The 24,807-nt window shown below is 39.9% G+C and overlaps 1 protein-coding gene across 4 annotated transcripts in view; it reads right to left on the reverse strand.

The window, feature by feature from the left end:
• Positions 1-24,807, reverse strand: part of GRID1 (glutamate ionotropic receptor delta type subunit 1) — a 696,359-nt gene that overhangs the window by 189,904 nt on the left and 481,648 nt on the right. For all 4 annotated transcript variants that reach the window (XM_019444807.2, XM_019444804.2, XM_019444808.2 and 1 more), the window contains 2 exons: positions 23,496-23,657; positions 21,902-22,021 (listed from right to left, as the gene is read on the reverse strand). In XM_019444807.2, coding sequence (XP_019300352.1) covers positions 21,902-22,021; positions 23,496-23,657 — 282 coding nt within the window. The remainder of the gene's footprint in view (positions 1-21,901; positions 22,022-23,495; positions 23,658-24,807) is intronic.

Consider the following 24,807-nt stretch of genomic DNA (forward strand, 5'->3'; position numbering starts at 1 on the left):
ACCTAAATTATTTGCTATGTTCATGGATGAAATACTTAATATTAAGATGTCTAATAAACCCTGTATTGATCAAAATATTTGACAATCCTCCAAAATATCCCAGCAGGTATTTTGAGAAACTGACATTATAATTCTAAAGAAATTTTATTATTATAAAAATGTAAAGGACCTAAAATAGATAAAATAGTTTTTACTGAGGAGAACAAAAGTACAAAATTTTTATTACCTAATTTCAAGGTTTACCATAAAGTTTCAGTAATAAAGTGTGGTATTAGCATAAGGACAGATGTATAAAAAAATGAAACAGAATAGAGTCTAGGAAAAAAAAACCACATGTACATGCTCAATTGATTTTCAGTGAAGATACCCAAGCAATTCATTAGAGCAGCTTTTTCAACTGTTAGATAGCATATGTAAATAAATAATAACCTAATAACCTTGATGCCTACTTCACACCATATGCAAAACAATAATTCAAAATAGTTAACAGACAGAAAAGTAAGACCTAAAACTACAAATTTTCTAGAAGAAAATGTAGGGAACAACATTTATAGCTTTGCGGTAGGTAAATATATATATATATATATATATATATATATATATATATATATATATACACACACACACACACACACACACACATACACAAATTGGATTGCATCACCATTAAACACTTACCCCCTTTAAAGAATACCATTAAGGAAATAAAAAGGCAAACTATAGGCTGGGAAAAATATTAATATTACATATATCTAAAAATGACTGGTATCCAGAATATTAAAGAAACCATACAACTCAATAAAAGAAGACAAGGAACCCAATGTTTTAAATGGGCAAAAGATTTGAATAGACACTTCAGAAAAGAACACATTAGGAACTGCAAATAAAATGATGCTCAAAATCATTAGTCATTACAGGGGAGGGACTGGAAAACACAGAGATGCTACTGTACAACTCCTACATGATAAAAAATGATACAAATTTAGTAGCCATACCAAGTTTTGGCAGAATGTGGAACAACTAGACCTTTCACACATTGCTGGTGACATTGAAAAATGGTATAGTCAATCTGGAAAACAGTTTGGTAGTTTCTCAGAAAGCTAGACACACAAGTGCCATACCCCTAGATATTTACCCAAGACAAATAAAAGCATTAAGTTCACATCCACATCACAAATTGTATGTGAATGTTCTTAGTGGCTTTATTCATGATCCAGAATTGAAAAGAATCCAAATGTCCATAAAATTGTGCTTCTATTCATGTAATGGAATACAATTCATCAATAAAAAGGAACAAACTACTCACATGCAAAACAACGCAGAAAAACTCACAAACATCAGGCTAAGTAAAGAAAGTTGATAGGAAAGAGGACTATGCACTTTACTTACATATTCCAAAAATAGATAAAACTAATCTGTAATGACAGATATGAGATCATCACTTGTGTATAATGTAGGTGGGCACTGAATTCAAAGGAGTATGGAAATGTTCTACACCTTAAATAGAGTGGTGATTCTCCAGATGAACACATTTACTATTACTCATCTAAGTGTGCAGTTAAAATGCATACATTTTATTGTCTGCAAATTATGTCTCAACAAAATTTATTTTAAAAGCTCTTACTAGAGGGGTGCCTGGGTGGCTCAGTCACTTAAATATCAGATTCGTAATTGGCTGGGTCATGTTCTCAAGGTTCATGGGATGGAGCCCCATGTAGGGCTGTGTGCTGATAGAATGGAGCCTGCTTGGGATTCTCTCTCTGCCCCTCCCCCACTCACATGTGTAGGTGTGCGTGCATGTGCTCATGCTCTTTCACTCTCTCTCAAATAAACATTGAAAATTTTTTTTTTAATTTTCAAACTTTTACTAGAAAATATAAAAAAACATCTTTTTACCTGAGATTTAGACAAAAAATACTAATTTTAAAAGTAAAGAGAAATCATCCTTGCTTTATTAAGAATTTATTTTATTTATTTATTTTTTAAAATTTTTTTAACGTTTATTTATTTTTGAGACAGGGAGAGACAGAGCATGAACGGGGGAGGGTCAGAGAGAGAGGGAGACACAGAATCTGAAACAGGCTCCAGGCTCCGAGCTGCCAGCACAGAGCCCGACGTGGGGCTCGAACTCATGGACCGCGAGATCATGACCTGAGCGGAAGTCGGATGCTTAACCGACTGAGCCACCCAGGCGCCCCTATTTTATTTATTTTTAAGAATGAATTATTTAAAACAATTTTTTAACGTTTATTTTTGAGAGAGAAAGAGAGAGAGAGAGAGACAGAGTGGAAGTGGGGGAAGGGCAGAGAGAGAGGGAGACACGGAATCCGAAGCAGGCTCCAGCACAGAGCCGTCGCGGGTCTTGAACCCGTGAACCATGAGATCGTGACCTAAGCTGAAGTTGGAGGCTCAACCGACTGAGCCACCCAGGCACCCCAAGAATGTATTATTTTAAAGACACCATAAAGATATGGAAGAAAAAAAAAACCATGATACTAAAGACAGATGATAGCTGCATGACTTAAAGCCAAAAAGGCATAAGTTCCAGGAACAGATGAACACTGAAGAACTCCCAGGAACCAGTGAGAAAATCAGAAATAATCCAATAATCAATAATAAACAGAAAAAAATGAGAAGTGAACATTAACAGGAAAAATGTGCACTAAATAAACATGTGAAGAGACACTCAATCTTCACGGTGATCAGGAATATGCAGATCAAGGTGGAAACATGATAACAGCTGTACACGGTCTTGACCAGCAAAAATAAGAAGTCCAAGATATAGTCAGGGTTCAGAAGATGCAGGGCAACGGGGTATCATATATACTGCTGGCAGTGTAAATTAATACAGCCACTTTGGAAAACAAACCACTATTATAAGTTGATTTTTTAGTTAATTATTCACAACCCAGCAATTCCATGTCTGTATACAGTCAAGGGAAACTCTTGTACATAACCACATGTATGCCAAATAATATTCAGAACAAGAAGGTTTATAACAATGAAAAAAACAACTAGAAATAAATCAAGTGTCTATGTCCAGGCAAATAGATAAATAAATCATATACTCCAAAAATAAAACATTATACATCTGTAAACATTAAACAACTTGTCTACATGTAACAAACTTCATTAACATAATGTTAATTTAAAAGTTAAGTACCAAGAGAATATTATAACATCATACCCTTATTTGAAAGTTCAAAACTATTTAAACAATGCATCAAGCTAGGGTGCGGGGCACAAATAAATATGTGAAAAATCATAAAAATAAGTAAACTACCATGAAACTTATTCAAATGCATAAAATAACCATTTTCAGGCCTTTATATACCAACCAATACAAGACTGCGTTTGAGATAATGAAAAAAAAAAAAAAAACATGAGACGAGCCTGATATTCACACTAGATCTTCTTACCTGAAGAACTTTTTCCATCCATTTTGCATGGAAATCAAACAAGGGCATGGGATGGCAATCTCACTAGGTGAAGAGAACAGCTTGTAGTGCTGAGGTGAAACAAAATTCTGAAGGATGTTAAGAAAGGGAAGAAACTGAAGTGACAAAGTACAAAATACCTCTGTATAAATTATGCACATGTTCGTAGATGACTCCTAAGGTATGAATCCAGCTTGCAAAGAATCTACGAGGATGTGATTGATGCACTGGGAGAATGGAGAAATGAGCAGATCTCTCAGAGGACACAGAATAGTAGAGACAGGTTAAACCATAGGCTAAAAACTTGAGTTTAAATATCTTGATGCATACCAATCACTTTCAACTGAGACCACAGGAGGCCATGTCCTAAGTCTAAGAATCCAGTTCTAAGAGTGAGGGAAAGACTACAATAGAATCATTATAACAAATTCTAAAACTAATCTCAATAGTATTAAGATAGTATGTTGGTTACTCAGATGTCTTCAAGTACAGCATTTCATAACCATCAGAGAAACACAATATAAGCCAGATCCTACAACATAAATCCCATACTGTCAAAGATAAAACAAAAATTACTACTATAAGTGTTTAAAAAAGAGTAACCAATAATCAAAAAAAATAAATCTTTAGTAGATTAATACTGGAGATAACATACCAAGATTTGAACATAAATAGTACATCTAGGTCATGTCTATATGTTAACATAAACAGAAGAAATGAGAAAGAGTCTGGATAGTTGTAATTTTTATACAGGTAATCTGAATCCATAAAAAAAGAATTATAAAGACAGTCAAGAATTGTAAAATAAAAAATGTAAAATTAGATATTCACTGAATCAGTGCAAAAACTGGTCCCAAGAGAAGATGGGGCTAGTTAACTCAAAGACATGTTTATACCTGATATTCAAATAAAGCTCAGAGAGTGGAAAAAAGGGGGAAATACAGTACAAAAGACATAGGTTCCTGTTAAACATATCTAATAAATGTTTAATTGTCTGAAAAAAAGAGAGAAACTGTCATAAGCAACATTTAAAGAAATAATAGCTGAGAAGTTCTCAAATCTAATGAAATACATCAAACCATTGAATATAGCAGGATAAAGGGGAAAACACTATACCTTCCTAGATACATTATACTCAAACTTCTGAAAATCAAAGATGGAGAAAATCTTGAAAGCAGCTTAAAAAATTGTACACACACACACACACACACACACACACACACACATACTCCCTGGAAAGGTGCAACAATAAGAATGGTGACTGACTTTTCAAAATAAAATTTATGTAGATAAAAGACTAATGAAATTATATTTGTAAAGTATTTTTTAAAATAACAGGAAACCTGATTTTGATACCTGGAGAAAATATACTTCAAAAAAAAATGATGATGAGGGTACCTTGTGATAATGGCCATGAAATAAAATGGTTGCAGAAACCCTCTTGTAGCTAGCAAATTATAAGCACTTTTATTAGTTATTTTCTTCTCTTAATTTATTTAAAAGACCAATGACTGGAGTTCTAGCTAGTTCATGTTGGCATAAATCTACTCTAGCCCATAGCTCCTGCTTGATGGACCTCTAATTTCTCGGCAAAATGCAAAAAACAATCACTTGAGGACTCTAACAGGTGACAAAAAATGTAGGCAGAATGTGGAAGGGCGTCCAAAGTTAGAGAAGCAAACTGCATGCAGACGAGCTTCCTCTCTCTCTCTCTCTCGACAACAGACAAAGAGATGGACTAGACACAGATAGAGATATATGTATTACTTAATTGCACATATATGCATATGCATGTATATATAATATATATACATATATATTACATATACATTTATATATATATATATATATATATATATATATATACACACACATAAACCCCACTCCCCATTCTTGCTCCATTTTACCCTTTAGGGGGCTCTTATTATGATCAACATGGTGGTGTTGGTGATAGCAATGGTACCTAAAGGTAGCATGGAAACCTGTCATTGCTCTACATTCAGTGAGCCTGAACATAGAACAAAAAAAAATTATCCAATCTGAAGAAACAAATAGGGGCAGAAAAGGTTGAGAATGAGAGAGCCTGAGAACCTATTGGACAATATTAATATTGATATATGTACCATTAGAACCCCAGAAGAAAAGAAAAAGGTTTTCACACAGACACATACATACACACACACACACACACACACACACACACACACACACACGACATTTAAAGTAATAATTACAGAAAATTTCCCAGTATTGGTAAAAGCTATACATTTGTGAATTCAAGACATTCAATGAACTTCCAAAAGCCTATACACAATACATCTTAATCAAGTTGCTGAAAACCAAAGGAAAAAAATTTTGCAGCTGGAGGAAAACAACACGTTACATACAGGGGAACCAGGTTTGGGATGACCATGGGTGTCTTGCAGAGAATACAGAGGTCAGGATAAAAAGCTGTCAACTTAGAATTCTATACCAAGTTAAAATATCCTCCAAGAATAAAGAATTAAGATCTTCTCAGAAAAAGGGAAACTAGGAGAATTTTTTGCTAGAAGACCTGCACTACAAATAATGCTAAAGGAATTGTTACAGGCTAAAGAAAAACAATTTCAAAGGGAAACGTGGATCTCCCAGGGTAAAAGGTGAATAAAAAATAAATGGTAAATACTTAAAGATTTTTTTCCCCACCGGAAGTACTTTTAAACAAGTATGACTGCTGAAATTTAAAAAAAATCATTATATTGTATACCTTGGTTTTCCAATGTATGTAGATATATATAACTCCTATAATAACACATAATAAATTAGAGATAAGCTGAGAGAATTATAGGAACCTATATGTTACAAGGTTTCTACATTTTATGTAACATAGTGCAATATTAACTCTAAGTAAACTGTGAAATACAGATAAATATAGATACAGACATATAGGTATATAATGATAGATCCCTAAATAAGGCCCTTAAATATTGGTACAAAGAGATAAGACCCAAAATGAAATAAATAAACTAAAATGGAACATTAAAAATATTCAAATATGTAATCCAAAAGAAAGCAAGAAAGGGGGCACAAAATACCAACATATAAAGAAAATAAAACAAATAACAAAATTGTAGACATAAATGCAACTCTATCGATAATTAGCTAAGATGGTAATGGTCTGAACAGATCTTGACAGGGTGGACAAAAAGGAGCACCTTACTATGAGCTCCCTATAGAAGTCATAATTTAAACTTAAATGCTAGACAGATTGAAAGTAAATAGGTGGATAATGGCAAAACTTATTAAGTTTTATGGAATGTAGCCAAAGCACTGCTTATGGAGAAATGTGTAGCTTTTAAAGCTTACATTAGAGAAAGACTAAAGATACAAAATTAGTAACCTGTTTCCATCCTTAATTAGAGAAAAAAAAAGAGCAAATTAAATCCAAAAAAACAAAAAAGAAGGGGAATAATAAAGTTGAGAGAAGCAATCATTGAATTTGAAAACAGAAGAACAATAGAGAAAAATCAATGAAATCAAAAGCTGGCTTTTGAAAAAATCAGTAAGACTGATAAAACTAGTAAGACTGACCAAGAAATAATGACACAAATCACCAATATCCCCAGTGAAAATGAGACATCACTACAGACTTTAAAATGATAAGGAAATATGGGGTGCTTGGGTGGCTCAGTCAGTTGAGCATCTGACTTTGGCTCAGGTCATGATCTCACAGCTCGTGAGTTCAAGCCCCATGTCGGGCTCTGTGCCAACAGCTCAGAGCCTGGAGCCTGCTTTGGATTCTGTGTCTCCTTCTTTCTCTCTGTCCCTCTTCCATTCACTCTGTCTCTGTCTCAAAAATAAATAAAACATTTAAAAATTTGTTACATAAAATAAAATAAAATAAAATAAAATAAAATAAAATAAAATAAAATAAAATAAAATAAGTAATAAGGAAAAAACAACTTATATGATTAAGGACCAGTTCCTTAAAAGACATAAACTATCATAATCCCTCATGAAGAAATAGATAACCAGAATATCCCAAATATATATTAAATGCATAAAATTTATAATTAAAAACCTTTCAAAAAAGAAAATTTCAGGCATAGATGATTTCATTGATGAAATCTACCCAACACTTCAGGAAGAAATAATGGCTACTTTATACAGTCTTTTCCAGAAAATGGAGGGAGCACTTGTGGGTGTATGACACAAAAATATTCGTTGTACAAACTGAATAGTAATAGCTTGTAGGGTTTTAAAATACATGCAGATCAACAGTTATGAGAGAGAAAATAATATTTTAAAAGTAAACCACTCAAGGCAAAAAAGGAAGAGAAAACAAAGAATATGAAGTATGTGGATCAAACAGAAAATGAATAAGAAAATGATGACCATAAACCCAAACAGATTAGCCATTACTTGGAATGTAAACAGACAAAATAGCATCAATCAAAAGTCGAGAATTGTACTGTACCGAGAAGGGGATTAATAGCTTTAAAAGAAAAGAAGAAAAACAAAATTAAGTTATGTAACCAAACATATCAAGAAGCCATTGAAAAGAATAACAAATCATAGTAAAATAAATACAACTAAAAGCCCTGGACATTATGTAAGAGGCAACCAAAGGAGACCTTTGAGAGATAGGAAGCAGACAGCAAATGGGTCAGGGACCTTAGGACTGGAAGCACACAGTGGCAGAGTGTCTTATGGCCCCCAATCACCAGAAGAAAACATCTCAGGCCTGGAATTGGAAACTTCCAATCTAGCCCGAGGAGGCTAATTCTTCCCCAGTCAGTCCAGCCCAGAAGCACTGGCCTGGGAAATCCCTCAGGAGCTTCTCCAGCAACAAATGGCCCAGCCTATGAAATGCTTCTCTTCCACATCAGCCTGAGTCTCTGGTGACCCATCATGAGACACCTGGGCAGTTGGGCAATCACCAACAGGGGTGATTCCACCACTACAAGTGCCCAATCCACTAGGCCTCATTGTCTCCATAGGTCTGAGAATCCCCATCTCACTGACAGTCACCAGGTAGCATTAACAGGGTGAATCCTGCCATAATCAGGGCTCAGCCAGGGAAGTGCCCTCTATTCCCCAGAGGCAGGGTGATCTGACCACAAATGCCCAGGCTTGGGACGTGGTCTTCACCTTCATAGGCCAGAGACTCCCTTCCTTTAACAAGAGGTAGCAGGTGACCCATCCTAGAGAAAACGCATTCACTCTCTCAGGAAGCCTGAAGAGGGAACAACAGAAACCCCCGAAGCACCAGATAAACTAAGCCAACCAAAATAACATCAGCACTTAAAATTAAGTAGTCATTGGAAACACAGCAGACAAAAGTAGGACAGACTTATGTGCTAAAACTAAAGAGGGTAACTCCCTACTAAAATAAAAGATTTAAATAGAACACAGCCTCCTAAGAAAATTACCACAATGTTCGGAATATAGTAAAAAAAAAAATTACCCATCATACCAAGAACCAGCCAAATAACAATTTGGATGAGAAAAGACAATCAACCAATGCTAAGACCAAGATGATCAGATGTTTGAATTATCTGATAAGGATTTTAAAGGTCACCATAAAAATGTTGCAACATGCAATTACAAAGTCTTTTGAAACAAATGAAAAAAAAAAAGTAGAAAATCTCAGTAAAGGGAGTATAAAACAGAACAAAATGGAAGTCATGCAACTGAAAAAATACAATAACAAAAATTTAAAAACTCACTGGGTTGAATCAATCATAGAATTTAAATGGCAGGATATAGAATTGGCAACTAGAGAACAGAGCAACGAAATTTATCCAACATGAGTGGCAGAGAGAAAATAGACTGAGAAAGAGATGAATAGGACCTCAGCTAGGGACTTGAGGGACAAAAGACCTAACCTTCATTCCACTGAAATCCTGGAAGGAGAAAAACAAAAAAAGAAAGAAAGAGTATTGTTAGCAATTTCCTGAATTTCATGAAAGACATATAAACCTACAGCCTCAAGAACATAGGAATGCAAACAGGATAAATTCAAAGAAATCCACATCAAGACACCTCATGAGAAGACTTCTGAAAATCAAAGATGAAAAAAAAAAATCTTTAAAGCATCTAGAGAGAAACTATCTAGAAGAAAACCAATTTCAATGACAGTGCATTCTCCTCTGAAACCATGGAGACTAGTAGAAAATGGTACAACACTTCTCCACGTATCACTTCTCCAGAGGAAAAATAAGAACTCTCAACCACAAATTCTGTATCTGGCAAAACTATCCTTCAGGGATGAAGAAGAAATAAAGACATGATCATATGAAGGGAAACTAAAAGAATGTGCGGCTAGCAGACCCTTAAGATTGCCAAAGGACATTTATTAAACAAAAAGGAAAGGATAAAATAATTCTTGGAGCATCAGAAATACAAAAAAGAACAGCAAAGAGCAGAAATGAGTATACACATACCATAGACCGTCCTCTTCCTAAGTTTTATAAACCATATTTGATGATTAAGACATAAAATATAACACCCTCTGCTACTCAAGACAGTGATATTTGAAAGTGAAGAAGGGAGAAGGGATGTAAATGAAAGGAAGATTTCCAGACATCACTTGAAATGACAAAATGCTGATATGAGTAGACTGTCACATGCGCGCATGTGCGCACACGTACAAATGAAACTGAGGAAGTCTGAAACTGAATCAGATTCATGAACTGTATCAATGTCAATATCATGGCTGCTTTGCTGTACATGAGTATTACAAGATGTTACCACTGGGAGAAACTTAATAAAGGGTACACTTGATCTCTATATTTCTCTATATTATTTCTTATAATTGAATGCTAATTATGTTAATCTCAAAATAAAAGTTTAATGTAAAGAAGAATATTCTAAGAAGAATGAGAAATCAGAAGGTACCAAACTTTCCAAGTATTGGAACATATTATAAAATATGAACATATTATAAAATAATAATCCAAACAGCAAGGTATAGGATTGATATAGAAAAAGAAAAATCATAAACAGCATCCAAAAGGGAAAAAAATCTATATGATTTACTATATTTACAGGAAAAAGGAAAAATATAAATTTTATAATTATCTTAGTAGATGTAAAAGAGCCTTTGACTGAATTAATACCCCTTTCTTTTTTTTTTAAATTTTTTAACGTTTATTCATTTTTTCATAGAGAGAGATAGAGGGTGAGTGGGGGAGGGGCAGAGAGAGAGGGAGACACAGAATCTGAAACAGGCTCCAGGCTCCGAACTGACAGCACAGAGCACGACGCGGGGCTCGAACTCACAGACCGTGAGATCATGACCTGAGCTGAAGTCGGGCGCCCAACCAACTGAGCCAACCAGGTGCCCCTTAATACTCCTTTCTTGATAAAACTGTTAGCAAACCAGAAACTCAGGGGAATTTTCTCAATCTTAAAACAAACACCTACTAAAAATGTGCAGCAAATATAATGTAAAATTGTGCATTATAAAAAGCTGTCCTCTGAGACCAAGAACAGGATAAGAATGCCCACTATCCCTACATTTATTCATCTTGAATTAAAGACCCTAAGTAGTGTGATAAGGTAACAGGAAGGAATAAAGCTATAAAAATGGGAAAGAAAAAATAAAATTCTCATTTTTCATATATGATGTGACTATGTATACACAAAATCTTAAGAATCTGTAAGTAAACTATTGGAATAAAGCTGAATACTTCACTAGAAGCAAGTTTAATATACAAAACCAATATTTCTATATACATACAACAAACAAGTAGAAAAATAAGTTTGATTATATACTATCTACAATACAATCACAAATATTAATATGGGGTGGGGATCAAACAAAAATTATTCAAGATCTCTACAGTACAAAACTACAAAACTTTCCTGAGGGAAATTAAAAATCTAAATAAATTGAGGGGTATAGTATGTTCACGAACTGGATCACTCACTCAATATTTGTAAGATGTTAACTCTCTAAGGTGATCCAGAGTCCATGCAATCTCACTGAAAATCCCAGATTTTTGTGGGGTGCCTGGGTGGCTCAGTTGACTGAGCATCCAACTCTTGACTTTGGCCCACATCATGATCTTATGGTTTGTGAAACTGAGCCCTGCATCAGGCTGACATTATTTCTTTAATATATCTTGCCTCCAAAACACACCATACACAGAGACTGATTCCAGATGTAATGGAGATACAAAGGAGAAGTGTAAAACAAAACATTTAGAAGAAAATATAGGATGACAGCTTCACGTTCTTAAATAGGTATACATCTTTTAAACAGCACACCAAATGTAGTAAACAAATAGGGAAAAAATAGTCAACTAGATAAATGAAACCACATTAAAATTCAGGATTTCTGTTCATTAAAAGATGTCATTAAGAGCATTAAAGAGGCAAGGCACAGCATGTGAGAAAACAATTCCAATATATATAAAGGACAACATATCTAGTTCACCTACAAATCACTAAGAAAAAGGCTGAAAACCAAGTTTTTAAAAAAATGCATGAAAGACCTGAACAGGCATCTCACAAAGGAGATCTCCAAATGACCAATAAACACTTGAGAAGAAGCTCAACATCATTAATCATCATGGAAATGAAATAACCCCAGTGAGAAACCATTACCTACCCAGCAGAATGGCTAACATGTGAAGGACTAACAATCCACGTTAGTTCACTGAGGGTGAGTGAAGGACAGATGACGCTCTTAGGGAAAACCCATAGGTATGTAAGCTGAAAACAAGCATTTTAGAAAAGTGTTTAGCTGTATTTGTTGATCACACACATACTTTCTGACCTAGTAATTCCATGCTCAGGTATATATACCCAACAGAAAGACATATACAATGCATCTAAAGACAAAACCATGCACTTAAGAATGTATGTTCCCCAAAAACATGCATCTAAGAATACTTAAAGTGGGATTGTTGGTAATAGAAAAATCTGGAAACAGCTCAAGTGCCTTCAACAACAGAATAAAGTATGAAATAGTCACAAAAGGTATATTATACATCAATATATATTAATTATGTCTTTTTATTTTCTGTGTTTCTGATGCTTTGCTATCCAGGGTCCTGCTAATCCTTAGAGAGACAGCCCCTTCTAGGACTAGCCAATTCCCAGTGACAGTAAATGACTCTCTTGCAGGGGTGCCTTTCATATGCAAACTAACCAATCCAGAGCCTGTCTCACCACCCCCAACCACCTGCTTTATGGAGCATTTTCACTCTGGGCTACTATTCCTTTGCCCTCATCCTAGGGTGAAATATCAGACAACTCAGAGCAGCCCCTACATCCCAGAGCCTGTTGAAACTAATGTCATTTCAAACCCAATACTGACTCTGCTTACCCTGTCTCACTATTCCTGCAAAAACCACCATAAAGGCTCTTGTCCACATTTTCCCCCGCGCCCTTTGCCTCCTGACTGACTCTGGTGCTTCCCTTTGTAGCCCTGTGTGGTGTGACATTTGGCCACCTCCAGGGAACTGTTAACAAACTATCTTTTCAACAGTAGGCATCTCCTGATCTGGTGCCCTCACCATACTTGATTAACAATAAAACCTACATTTAAAAAATTTTTTTTTAATGTTTATTCATTTTCGAGAGACAGAGACAGAGTGTGAACGGGAGAGGGGCAGAGAGAGAGGGAGACACAGAATCTGAAGCAGGCTCCAGGCTTCAAGCTGTCAGCACAGAGCCTGATGCGGGGCTCGAACTCATGAACTGCGAGATCATGATCAGATATTTAACCGACTGAGCCACTCAGGTGCCCCAAAACCTACATTTTAAAATACAGTAAGAATGAATAGACTAAAAGTACATACAATAATAATAATGAAACTCACAAATGTGACATTGAGCAAAAGAAGGCAGTTACAAAAGAGTATGGAGTGTGTGCATTAGATGTCAATAGTATTTCCGCTGGTGGATGTAGTGACAAGAAGGAGGCACAAGGGTTATGCTGTAGTCACTGACGATGTTCTGTTTCTTGATGGGGATGCAGACATGCATGAGAATGTTCATTTTTTGAAAACACACTGTGATTTACTCATGATTTAGGCACTTTGCTATACGAGTGTTACATGTCAGTTTACATTAGGAAAACGACTAAGATTCAGCCACAATTATATTCAGAATAAAATAGAATGCATTCCAAAACGGGAAAGAACAAATTATCTGATACCTCATGGAATAAGTTTAAAAATCAACAATAAGACAAACACTAGGCAGCAGGGAGACGCGAAGAAAAACAAATCAATTAATTAGAGAACATAAAATACAACAAAATTGATTAAACAAATTAGACCTAGTTCTTTGAAAAAGATCAATAAAGAAATTCTGTCTAGTCTAACCAAGAAATAAAGGGAGACAACACAAATACACAACAGTAGCAATGAAAACAGAAATATTTCAACATATAGATACTTTCTAAATTGTTGCAAATATTATACAGAGTTTTAGTAATGAATTTGAAAACACCAGTGTTATACAAGATTTTCTGTAAAGTAGACTACTAAAAATTACTCAAAGAAATGTAGAAATCAGGAAAGAGAATTTCCAAAACATCAGAGTAATAGCTCTAAGACCAACAACCAGCCCAGGTAACTTTAGGAGTTAAATGCTTTCCAACTTTACAGAGCTCTGTCCCTCTAAGTGCAAGAGTGAACGATTCTCTACCCATGTTATGCAGGGAGTACAAGCCTAACACAAGTTGAACACAAGCATCTGAGAGGGAAACTATAGGTCAATGTCACATATCCATGTAGGTGGAAAATCTCAATAGCAATAACAAAAAAGCAAAACCATCACTATATAAAAATGGGTAGCCAGGCTCAACTCCTGGGAGAGGTTTCCTCATTTATAAAAAGGAAACAACACACACAAAAAAATGACCCTCTTCTTCCACTTGCTACTGTCTCTCTGGGTATGACAGCTGGAACTACCACAGCCATCCTGAAATTATGAAGAAAGCTCAGACTACACCCTGGGGACAGGCAAGTAGAAAGATGAAAAAGACCCAAGCCTTTGATCTGGGCACAGAACGTCTGCCTTGGCCAACTCTGGAGCTACCCTAGCACCAGTTCTCTTTTTATGTGAGATAATAAGTCTTCCTTATTGTATAATCCACAGGAGATGAGCATTCTGTTACCTGCAGACAAGTGCATTCTAAAAGTATACAAAGATTAATTATATTGAGCCTGAGAGGGGAAAAAAGGGAGAAAAGAGTCTAAGAATGTTTTAAAAGTCAATGGTGAGATATGGCAAACTTAGCAGAGCACATGATAAATGTGATGTTCAAGTCAACAGGGAAAGGAAGGATTCCTGAATAGTAGGAACCAACACTGAATAACGTAAAAGTTAGGTCATCACATCACAATTTATCCCAAATCAATCCCAAGTAGATGGCAGATTACACGGAAATAAAATCAAACCGTAAAAATACTAGAAGAAAGTATGGGTGAATAGTATCTACTCTGTGAATTGGGTACGACTTTCTAAAAAATACCAATACATAAACTGTTAAATGTCTCTGTGTGAAATTATTTTCTTCAGAGGCAAACAGTTAATGGGAAGAAAATATTTGACACAAATAACTATCAATTCCCTTCTGAAAGACTGGTTATAGGAACTGACAAGAAAAACTTCATCCCCAATATAAAACAACAAAGGATCTAAGGTGTAATTTACAAAATATGAAATACAACTGACCAATGACTATATTTTTAAGTGCACAATTCCACAAGAAATGGAAATTTATCAACATTATTTTTACATGCTGCTATCAAATTGGCAAAAATGTTTAATATATCACTCAATGTTTTAAGCATAGGATCCAACAGAAACTTCCATATACTACTAGTGGATGTGAAAATTATTAAATCTTTCTATAATCAATTTGAAAATAGGTATCAACTATATAAAGAACTTTAAAAAATTATTACCCTTGGTTTGGTAATTCCCCTCCTTAAGAGGTAGAAGGACATAAATATAGATGCAATAAAATTGCATATATTTTGGAAGTCCATTCCAACATTATTCCATAGTATTATGATATAAATGCCTAAACATTCACCGTATAGGAAGACAAAATAAGTGATGGCTCCTTGTAAGCTGAGAAATGTGTTTCCATTAAAAATCATAGTAAAGAAGAGTGAAAGCAATGAGAAAATGCTTCCAATATAGCATGAAGTGGGAAAGTCAGGATATAAAATGTATGTACAATAAACAGCAATTTGATCAATATACATATCACTTTCTCTATCGCTATGAACAGAGCAAGGGAAAAAAAGAAAAAAAAAGAAAAAAGAAGGCAAAAGCACCAGAAATGCCAGCAGTATTTATTCCTCGATTCAGAGATCATGGCTGACTTTTATATTCTTCTTTTCATTTATCTGTATTTTCTAATCATTCTACCCTAAATGAGCATGTATTGATGCTATCTTCAAAATGAAGTGATACATGTACTTAAAATGAAATACTTAATTGTATCTTTTCCTTATCCCTTTACTCGGATCAAGCTGCAGGGTTTGTTTTGGTTCTCAGCTCTATCAAAAGTGGTTCTGCACAAGGGTTCGGAACGGTTGACATTTTACTCGGGAAATATGCTTCAAGAATGCTAATCCATGACGAGACTGAAGTTTATTTCTCTTCTGTGACTCACTGGGCACAGCTGGGAGCCTCAATCAGAGCAGCTTCATAGACACACTGCACAATACTCTGGCTGGATTCTCCCAGCCCCACCACTGCCCATCTCTCTTTCCTCACTGCTCAATCTACGACGTAGCTCCTGGTACCAGCTGCTGGAGCCGCCAGGTAAAGGATTCCACCTGTGCTCTAAGAGGCAGTCTCTACTTCATCACTAGAGCTATCCTATCTACTGGCTGCTGCCTCTTCCACCTGGCCTCACTGCTTAGAACTTCTGAACCCTGAGAATGTGGGACGATTTGTTAACACAGTGTGGCAGACCTGGGCAAGAATGTTAATGATGCATGTTCAAACCCCTGGAGGGCTGGGGTCCTAAGGCATGGCGATCACTACATGATGAGCAATTATGACTCTGAATTATCAGCAGTCACGGACCCTCCCAGGGACATGATATCAAGGAGGGCATTTGATTCCTGTCCAAAGCCAGCTTTCATGAAGAATGGAAATTGACAGAGAAAACGGAAGAAGCATCTTAAACTGGTTAAAGGAGAATGAAGGCCTCCTAGTTCCTCGGGTAATTACTGGAATGAGGAGGCTGAGCCAAAGGCGTTGGTGGAACTTCAGCAGGCTCTAGACCAACAGGAAAGGGCTCTGAGGCCCTAATGCTGGCTCTGGAGGTGGTGGGTAGGGTGGGATGACAGGAGGATGGGGTGGAAAGTAGTCTAGAGGGGGTCATGGAACTACATTGTCCTGAGTTCAGAAAAAATGCCCCAGGTCCTCTGCTACAATCACCCTCAGGTAATCTGCCCTCCAGCCCCAGCACAGTCACATGATTGCTGGTGCTACATAACTGAGTCTTTCCAGTCTCTGGGCCTCAGTTTCCCAAGAGGAGCTGCTCAAAAAACCACAGAGATACTGGGGATGGGAAAGATGGTGCAGGGGAGCTCAGGGTCCCCTACCCCAATTCCCTATCTATGGCAACCACTCCATGTGTGCTTCTACAACTATTTAATGTATTTGGGTTCCAAGAAGATTCTGCTGGAACAGATTTTCTAGGACCAAAGTAAAGCTTGAAAACACTGGACTAAATTCTTTCTCAGTCTCTTGGCTCTCTGTCACAAGGAACAGAAACAGCCCGTTCTCTCTCATCACACCAGAGTATTCTTTGTCCTGGAATGCCAACACATACAGCAAACTCATAGGCTTTCCTGATGCTTTCTGCCCACCTTCCCACCCTCCTGGCCAAGGAGACAGGCCAGCCTCCACGAAGCCAGTGAATCAGGTGGATAGCGCCCATGGGAAATGAAGTTCAAAGGGCCTTCGGGCAGCTGGCAGTTTCCCTAGGGTGTCACTGCTGCAGGGACTCTTGTGTTAGTGGAAGAAAATGTGTCTCCCACATCAGTATCATTGGGATGGAAAAGGGTGGAGATCCTCAGCAATCATGTCACAGAAAAATGTTTCTGCAAGGCTGTAGCTTGTGTCATACTTGTGGGGAAAAAAGACACCCACGTTTTCCTTCTTCCTTTAATCACACCAAAACAGTTTTAAAAACAAAATTTCATCAGAGGCCAAGTTCCCAGCACACTCTCCCTCATGGTCTTTATATAAGGAGTAGATATCTGGTCCCATGCATGGAAGGGGGAACGGTCAGTGCCGGTCACACAGAGCCCTCCTCCTGTCTCTGGCCTCAGGCTTTGGGTATAGCCCAGGGAGCTTCAAGGTGGAAGGCCACGTTCTTTTTTTTTTTTTTTTTTAAGTTCATTTATTTTGAGAGAGACAGAGACAACATGAATGGGGGAGGGGCAGAGAGCAAGGGAAAGAGAGATGCCAAGCAGGCTCCACACTGTCTGCACAGAGTCCGACATAGGGCTTGATCCCATGAACCGTGGGAGTATGACCCAAACCGAGACCAAGAGTTGGATGCTTAACCAACTGAGCCACCCAGACACCCCATGGAAGGCCATGTTCTAAGCCTGCCTAGAAGTGTCTGCTCTTTTGGGGTCTGGGATGGAATGCTCGGAGATGGGGTGTGGCCCCACCTGCCAGAAGCTGATGGCCCACACCACACAGGAGAGTACTCACTGCCCAGCGCTGTATCAGGGTCATTACACCAACTGACCCCCTGATTCGACCAGGAGACCTGTATTATCTGCACCTCCCATCTGAGAAAATGAAGGTTCAGAGAAGGGAAGTGGCTGCAAAAACTCAGGAGAAGCAGATTCAGGAGTGACACAAAGGCCCCCAAGTCAGTGAGACAATATATGTGTAAGGCACCTATGTTCACAGTAGGTGTTCAATAGTCCCTGCTCTGTTCCCTCCTGTCCTATGCTAAACAACTTTCCATATCCCAACCTTTGGTAACTTCCTGACAGGTGGTTTCCCACAATCCCACCCAGTTCATGTCATAAGCTAAGGACATTTGCCTGAGTAAGCCTGTGCGTGGGACTCTCCTTTGCAGATTTCTGTCTGAACAAAGAGAAAGCCAAGTAGAAATCTGTGGAGCTCTGATAGTAACAAGCATGCACCTCCAGGTAAAATGCCAGGCCAAGTCCTATGGGAGCCTGACGTGACTTTCCAGCAAAGCCTGCTCCCCATGGGGTTGCTTGGTGATCACCCATGCCAGACAGCTCCAAGCCGAACACAGAGATGATTGATATTTTGCCGGGAGTTACACAGCAGGCTCGTGACATAGACCTTTGATTTTGCCATCCAGCACTCCCTCAACAAGAATGCACTTCCTGGATGAGATAATTTAATTAGTATTTGTCCAGCACCCTGCAGCGAAAGGCAATCACCTACCCCTTCCATCCTCTGAAGGGGCTGAGTAATCCACTGTCTCTTGATGCCATTTAATCTAAAACGTCTGGGTGACTCACCCTCCCTGAGATTTCCCTCCAGAGTATTTACCTTAAGAAAACATCCATTTGTTCCCTAATTTAAACAATTCCTCTTGGTTTAAATCTTAAAGAAGCTACTTGGTTTTTGTTTTTGTGCCCGTGTTTGTTTGTTTGCTACAGTTATTTTTAAAGTTATAAATACATATGCGTATTTATATATACCTATATACTTGTATATACATATGTACGTATAGGTATACATATATAATTAAGATATATTTATTATAATAACAGCTTATAGAATATATAAGATATAGAATTTATATAAATATAAGTAGAGAGAGAGAATAGAATATATACATATATTGAGATAAGCACCATTTTTGCAGAAAACCCCTGACCCTGCTCTAACATGACAGCATCTAGCAGTCAGCCCAATTGGCTCCTGTAACCATTCTGAATTGGGTGTGGCCAAAGAGATGCAGTTGAGGGGGGCTCCTCAGAGGTGCCCCTGCTTCCTTAGAATGAATGATCTCTGCCTTTGTGTGTTTCAGGACCCTAACCCTCAAATCTGCTCTCCACCCTAAACTTTACTTTTAGGTCACACCAATTTCCCAGCCCTACCCTTCACAGCTCTGTCTTCTACCAGGAACCATAGCCCAGAGCTGCCTTCAAATGCTGCCCTAAGCCTAAGCACTCTGCCCCAGTCCCCTTGCCTTGCTTCATCCTGAAACCTCCCAGACCTTGTTTGAATGCACCCTGGGCCTGAATAACAAACATTTGCTATGGTAAATCCCATTCCCCGCTTTCCAGATAACTTCTCCTTAGCAGAGATAAGCTGCCAGGCAGACAGATAACAACTGGGATATGCAGTTATTAAGGTCAGATTTTAAAATGACAAAAGGATACATTTTAAAATAAAGCCCACTTGAAAATCAGCTTCCCTTCCAACTCAATTACATTCAGGCCTCCTGCTCTCCGAAGCTCCTTAGACTGAGAGATTCCAGCTCCCACTGGCTTCGGGGGTATTGAAGGAGAGTTGCCATGGCAACATGGAAGGCCCAGACACCTGAAACAGGAAGTGGAGGACACGGTGCCTCTGGGTCTCTCAGGCACCTGGAGCTGCCAGTGTGGCCCTATGAGGCAGGGGCCCCCACAGCCAATGTTCCCACCTACTGTGGGACCTTGTTGAAGCTAAGCTAAAAGAAGGGTGATGGGGACAGCAAGGGAGCCAGCAGGCAGGGCCTGAGTGTCTCCAGCCTCTCAGGACCACGGGGATGAAGGCACGTATGGTAGCAGATGTGAATAGTCGCTTTAGCAGGTAGCTACACTCTGCAAGACCGTGTTGTAACAGAGTGACTAAAAGGGCTCCCCGATGCTGGTTTCTCCTCACCAGGTGGAAGTCCTAACACAAGCCAACTTCTGTTGCCATCATGACTGACCCAGACCAATGCTGACCACCCATCCCTGGCCCCAACCAAGCCTCACAGCTTTGGGCATCCCTAGTAGACATCACAAGCCACCCCTGATGCCCTTGACATTCCACATCACACCTTGGTCCTCCAGGGTTATCACACCATAGTAGCCAACTCACTTTACGATGGCACAAACAAACCTCTGAGCTCGAAAATATCATCAAACCATGTTTGTCACTGTTGCACCATGACCAATTATTGAACCTCTTATTATTTAAATGACCAACCTATGACTCCACCTTCTGTCATAAGATGGGCTGAAACCCCCCAACTCCCACATCACATATGGACCCCCAGCCATCCCAGTCTCTTGGTGGTGACAACCATCCCCAGCATGTCCTCTAGCCCTTACACCCTCCACCATTCCATACATGTATCCTTCTACCTGCTCCTCAAGGAGCACAGCCAAAGAATCCCCTCACCCAGATTCTCAATATCCCAACAGCACGTTAGCTTTTCCTGCCCCTCCACCACCCCCAGCTAATGCTGGAGGCCAGGCTAGAGGGCTCATTGCCAAGAGAGCTCACTATGCCCTATTCATCTTTTGGGCACTAATTAGTAGAGATGTCCTCCTTTCAAGTGTATAGAAATATATGTGTGTGTGACTATATGAGCCTGTGCCCGAGTGTATGCCAACTAGTTAATGGCCCAACAAACACTGGGCCTTCTATGAGGACCATTCCTAGGAGTGCATCTAAGCCAGCTGGGTGACCTGGCCCTGGGCAGCCAGCCACAGGCCTTTACCTGCAACCCCATCATCAGCCCCATACTGGCTCACAATGACCACATCTGAAGTTCTTGGATAACTGTTCCAATAACTTTCTTGCTACATTGACTTCTTGGTCCTAATACCTACCAGGCTCTTGACTTCACAAGCCTCCCCTTAACTTTGGGGTTCCAACTCTGAGGAAAGGCTACCTTCCTCACCCCCAAGTCTTCAGCCCTGAAAATCTCCCATAGGAGGAGAGAGAAAAAGGCAAAGTATCACCAGAAAGAGACCCCAGGCCAGCCACTTGCATTAGCACCAAATAAAGTAGACTAACCCCACCCTGAGCTATGTGGCTTGTCTGCCTCTCCCATCTCCCTCCGCTGGGCTCCACTGCTCCCTGCTTCCCACACTCCTCGTGGCTCATTTTTCTGTTCTTAGATCTGGGGGGGAACTGGCCGTAACCGCAGACTCCTGCCTCAGCCACAGTTACACCTGTCCCTGCGGTTGGGCTAATTTTGGCCACTCTGGGGAAAATACATTGTCCCTTCCAGCCTCAGCCTAGGCCTGCATGGTTGGCCATCCAGGGCCAAGCAGTGAGACCAGGTGGTGCCAGGGGCCCTGCTGTACTCAGAGACTGTATTAGCAGAACTTCCTGGCTGAAAACTACTCTTAGCCTTCTCCACACTGTGCCCCATAAACACCAGCATCAATGGCAGCATCATCAGAGAGAGACAGGAAGAGGGGATTTTTGTGCTGGTTAACACCTGCTCAGAACACAGAGCCAGGGACCCAGCCACCGGAGGAGAGGGAGAAGGGTGCCCTGATGCTTACCTTCCGCATGTCTTTGCCAAAGGTCTCACTATAGGTTGTGCCGAGGATTTCAAACTGGACGTAGGGATTCGAGCTGTCCTCCCGAAACTCCATCACCCCTGTGAGGCCAGTGATGTGGCCCTGCAGGAGAGAAGGAAAACCCATTGAGGAAAATGTGGATGGAAGGGATAGAGTCCCAAAGACAAAGAAGGGAAGGAAGTAGTCACCAAGAAGGGGACAATCAAGATCTCGAGGAAGCACCAGACAGGCTATAAATGAGGACCGGGCTGCTAGCAGTCCTATAGCCACAGAGCAAGATTGACACTTCCTAGACCGCTGCTCACAGGGGAAATCCCTAAGGCTTGCACTTGACATTCATGTGGTCAGTATGATTAGAGCACATGCTCTGTGCCACATATCGTGCTTGCTATATAGGTCAAAAAGTGACAGTTCTGTCTCCACCCTCCTGGAGCTCACAGTCTTCCCGTGCATCCTGCTCCATGGGTCACCTTAGCCTGAGCCAAAAGAAAAGTCAAAGGTCAACAGAGCCTTTGGGCAGCAAAGCATGAGCACTAGAGGCCAACACCAGCTCAAGTCCTGGTTTTGCCACCTGTGTCACCTTGGGCAAGCCATCTCCCATCATCTCCAGCCTGAAGTTATTTAGATCCACATCACAGGGCCTGCAAGGGCCAAAGGATAAAATGTGTACAAAGCACGGTGTCTGGCACAGACTGGCTGTGGTGGGTGTGCAAGCCCTGCCCCCTTCTCAGGCCATTCAGTGGGTTCTGTAGAAGCAGGTGGCAGAGGGGCTGAGGGAGCCTATGGCAAACCCCCTCTCCCTTCAACCCCCCCTCCCTAGGGTGGCAGTTCCATCCAGCCTTGTTCTCCCATAGACCATGAGCTGGGAGAGTCCCAGATCCTGAGCTGGCCAAAGAGGGGCCCCAGCTCTGGCTCAGGCTGCAATAGATTCAACCAACACCAGAATACGTTCACTGCTATTGACAGTGCACACAATTTATTGTGACTACAATTCCTAGCACTATAGATTTCCCTAAATGCTCTTTTGAAGCCTCTGAAAGCCAATTCACTCTAACAAGTCTTCTATGGATTACCCAATTCACTTCAAATTCAGCCTTCCAACTTGGTGTCATGCCTGAGTGTGTGCGACAGGTCATAAATGCAGAACACATGTGCATACACACGAACACACACAAGCTAAAGTCTTAGCGATCAGCACGTGTACTGCATACTGAGACAGCCTCTCTTATGAATAGTGGCCACCTGCATGGTAGGGTATCTGGCTCACAGGAGCTGGGCAGTTGCCTCCATTGGTTGCTTAAGCAACTCTAAAGTCCAATCTCCTTGTAGAAAACAGAGAAAACAATAATAATAAATCTATGAAGCCCAACTCACCAGCCCTAAATGCTGGGAAAGGAAGAGTGGCAAGGAGGGAGGTCTGTGGGGGGCCTGCAGGGACAACCACACAAAGAGCTCAGTTTCAGACCACCTGCTCAAGGGTGTGTGTGTGTGTGTGTGTGTGTGTGTCTGCACACATGTGCATGCAAGGAAGGACCTGTCTTCAGCCTTAGCCCAATGGGTGTCCCCTTATACACACCTTTTTGATCGTGTCCAGCATGGACCTTCCTCCATTCCATGGCTTGGTGGACTTGCGTATACAGTTCAGGCTCGCCATGCTATGCCACTTCCGGTCCTCCAGCTTCCGGTGGAAGGCATTGGCCAGCATCAGGACACTGTCATACAGGTAGAGGTTGGAGATCTGCAAACACAAAGGCAGTGAAACCCTTTTCACTGATGCATTTTCAGAGAAGGGGAGCAGCAGAGGCCTTGGGTGATCCAGGATGCCAACACTAACAAGTGGTACCAGTATCTATACCACAATCCTCTAGCTTCTAGTTGTTCATTCAAAAACCTTGGGGCACCTGGGTGGCTCAGTTCGTTAAGCGACCAACCTTGGCTCAGGTCATGATCTCGCAGTTCGTGAGTTCAAGCCCCATGTCGGGCTCTGTGCTGACAGCTCAGAGCCTGGAGCCTGCTTCTGATTCTGTGTCTCCCTCTCTCTCTGTCCCTCTCCCATTCACCCTCTGTCTCTGTCTCAAAAATAAATAAACGTTAAAAAAAATTTTTAAACAAAAAAACCAAAAACCTGGCCAGGCACTGGAGTCTTAAGCAGAATAAGAACTAGCCCTGATTCAGGAACTAGAGTGGGAAGTGGATCTGTACATCATGAGAACCAGCATGGTCATCACCATGGTTGAGACTTGCACCCAGGCTTTGTGCAAGACTGGACTGGGGCATCCTGCTCACATAACACAGGATGGAGGGAAGGATAGACAGAAAGCTTGGTCTAGAAGGATTAGTAGGATAAAGGGTAGAGAGCATTACAGGGAGGCAGAATTATGCAAAGACATGAAGGTACAAAGGAGTGGGGTCAGATAGGGCAGGGTTCACCAGCAGTGATCATATATGAAAGATTTTAGACTTTGTGGACCTTATAGTCTCTTTTGCAATGCTCAGCTCTGCTCTTACTGCAGAAAAGCAGCCAAAGACAGTATGTAACAAAGGATGTGCCAATAAATCTTTATTTTAAAAAATAGGCAGTAAGCTGGATTGAGCTGAAGACTACAGTCGGCCAAGCCTTGGGGTAGAGGGATTGAAAACAGTGCCAAATATCTGTATTAATGGGTACAGTAGAGATGAAGTGGGATCAAGGGGGAGGTAGGGATCAGGGATCTAGCCATGTTGAGCCTCATGGGCCATGCTAAGGAGTAACAACATAGGTGACTTTAGGGAGAAGGATGCCATTGGTGGGATCTGTGCCCAGAAATCAGATATGTGCCTTGGAAAGCCTGCTCTGATCCCCAGATAGGCCTGGGGTCAATGATGGCCTGAGTGACACTGGCAGCTTG

Source organism: Panthera pardus, unplaced genomic scaffold, assembly GCF_024362965.1.
Source record: "Panthera pardus isolate Hobbes unplaced genomic scaffold, ASM2436296v1 HiC_scaffold_22, whole genome shotgun sequence".
NCBI lineage: Eukaryota > Metazoa > Chordata > Mammalia > Carnivora > Felidae > Panthera > Panthera pardus.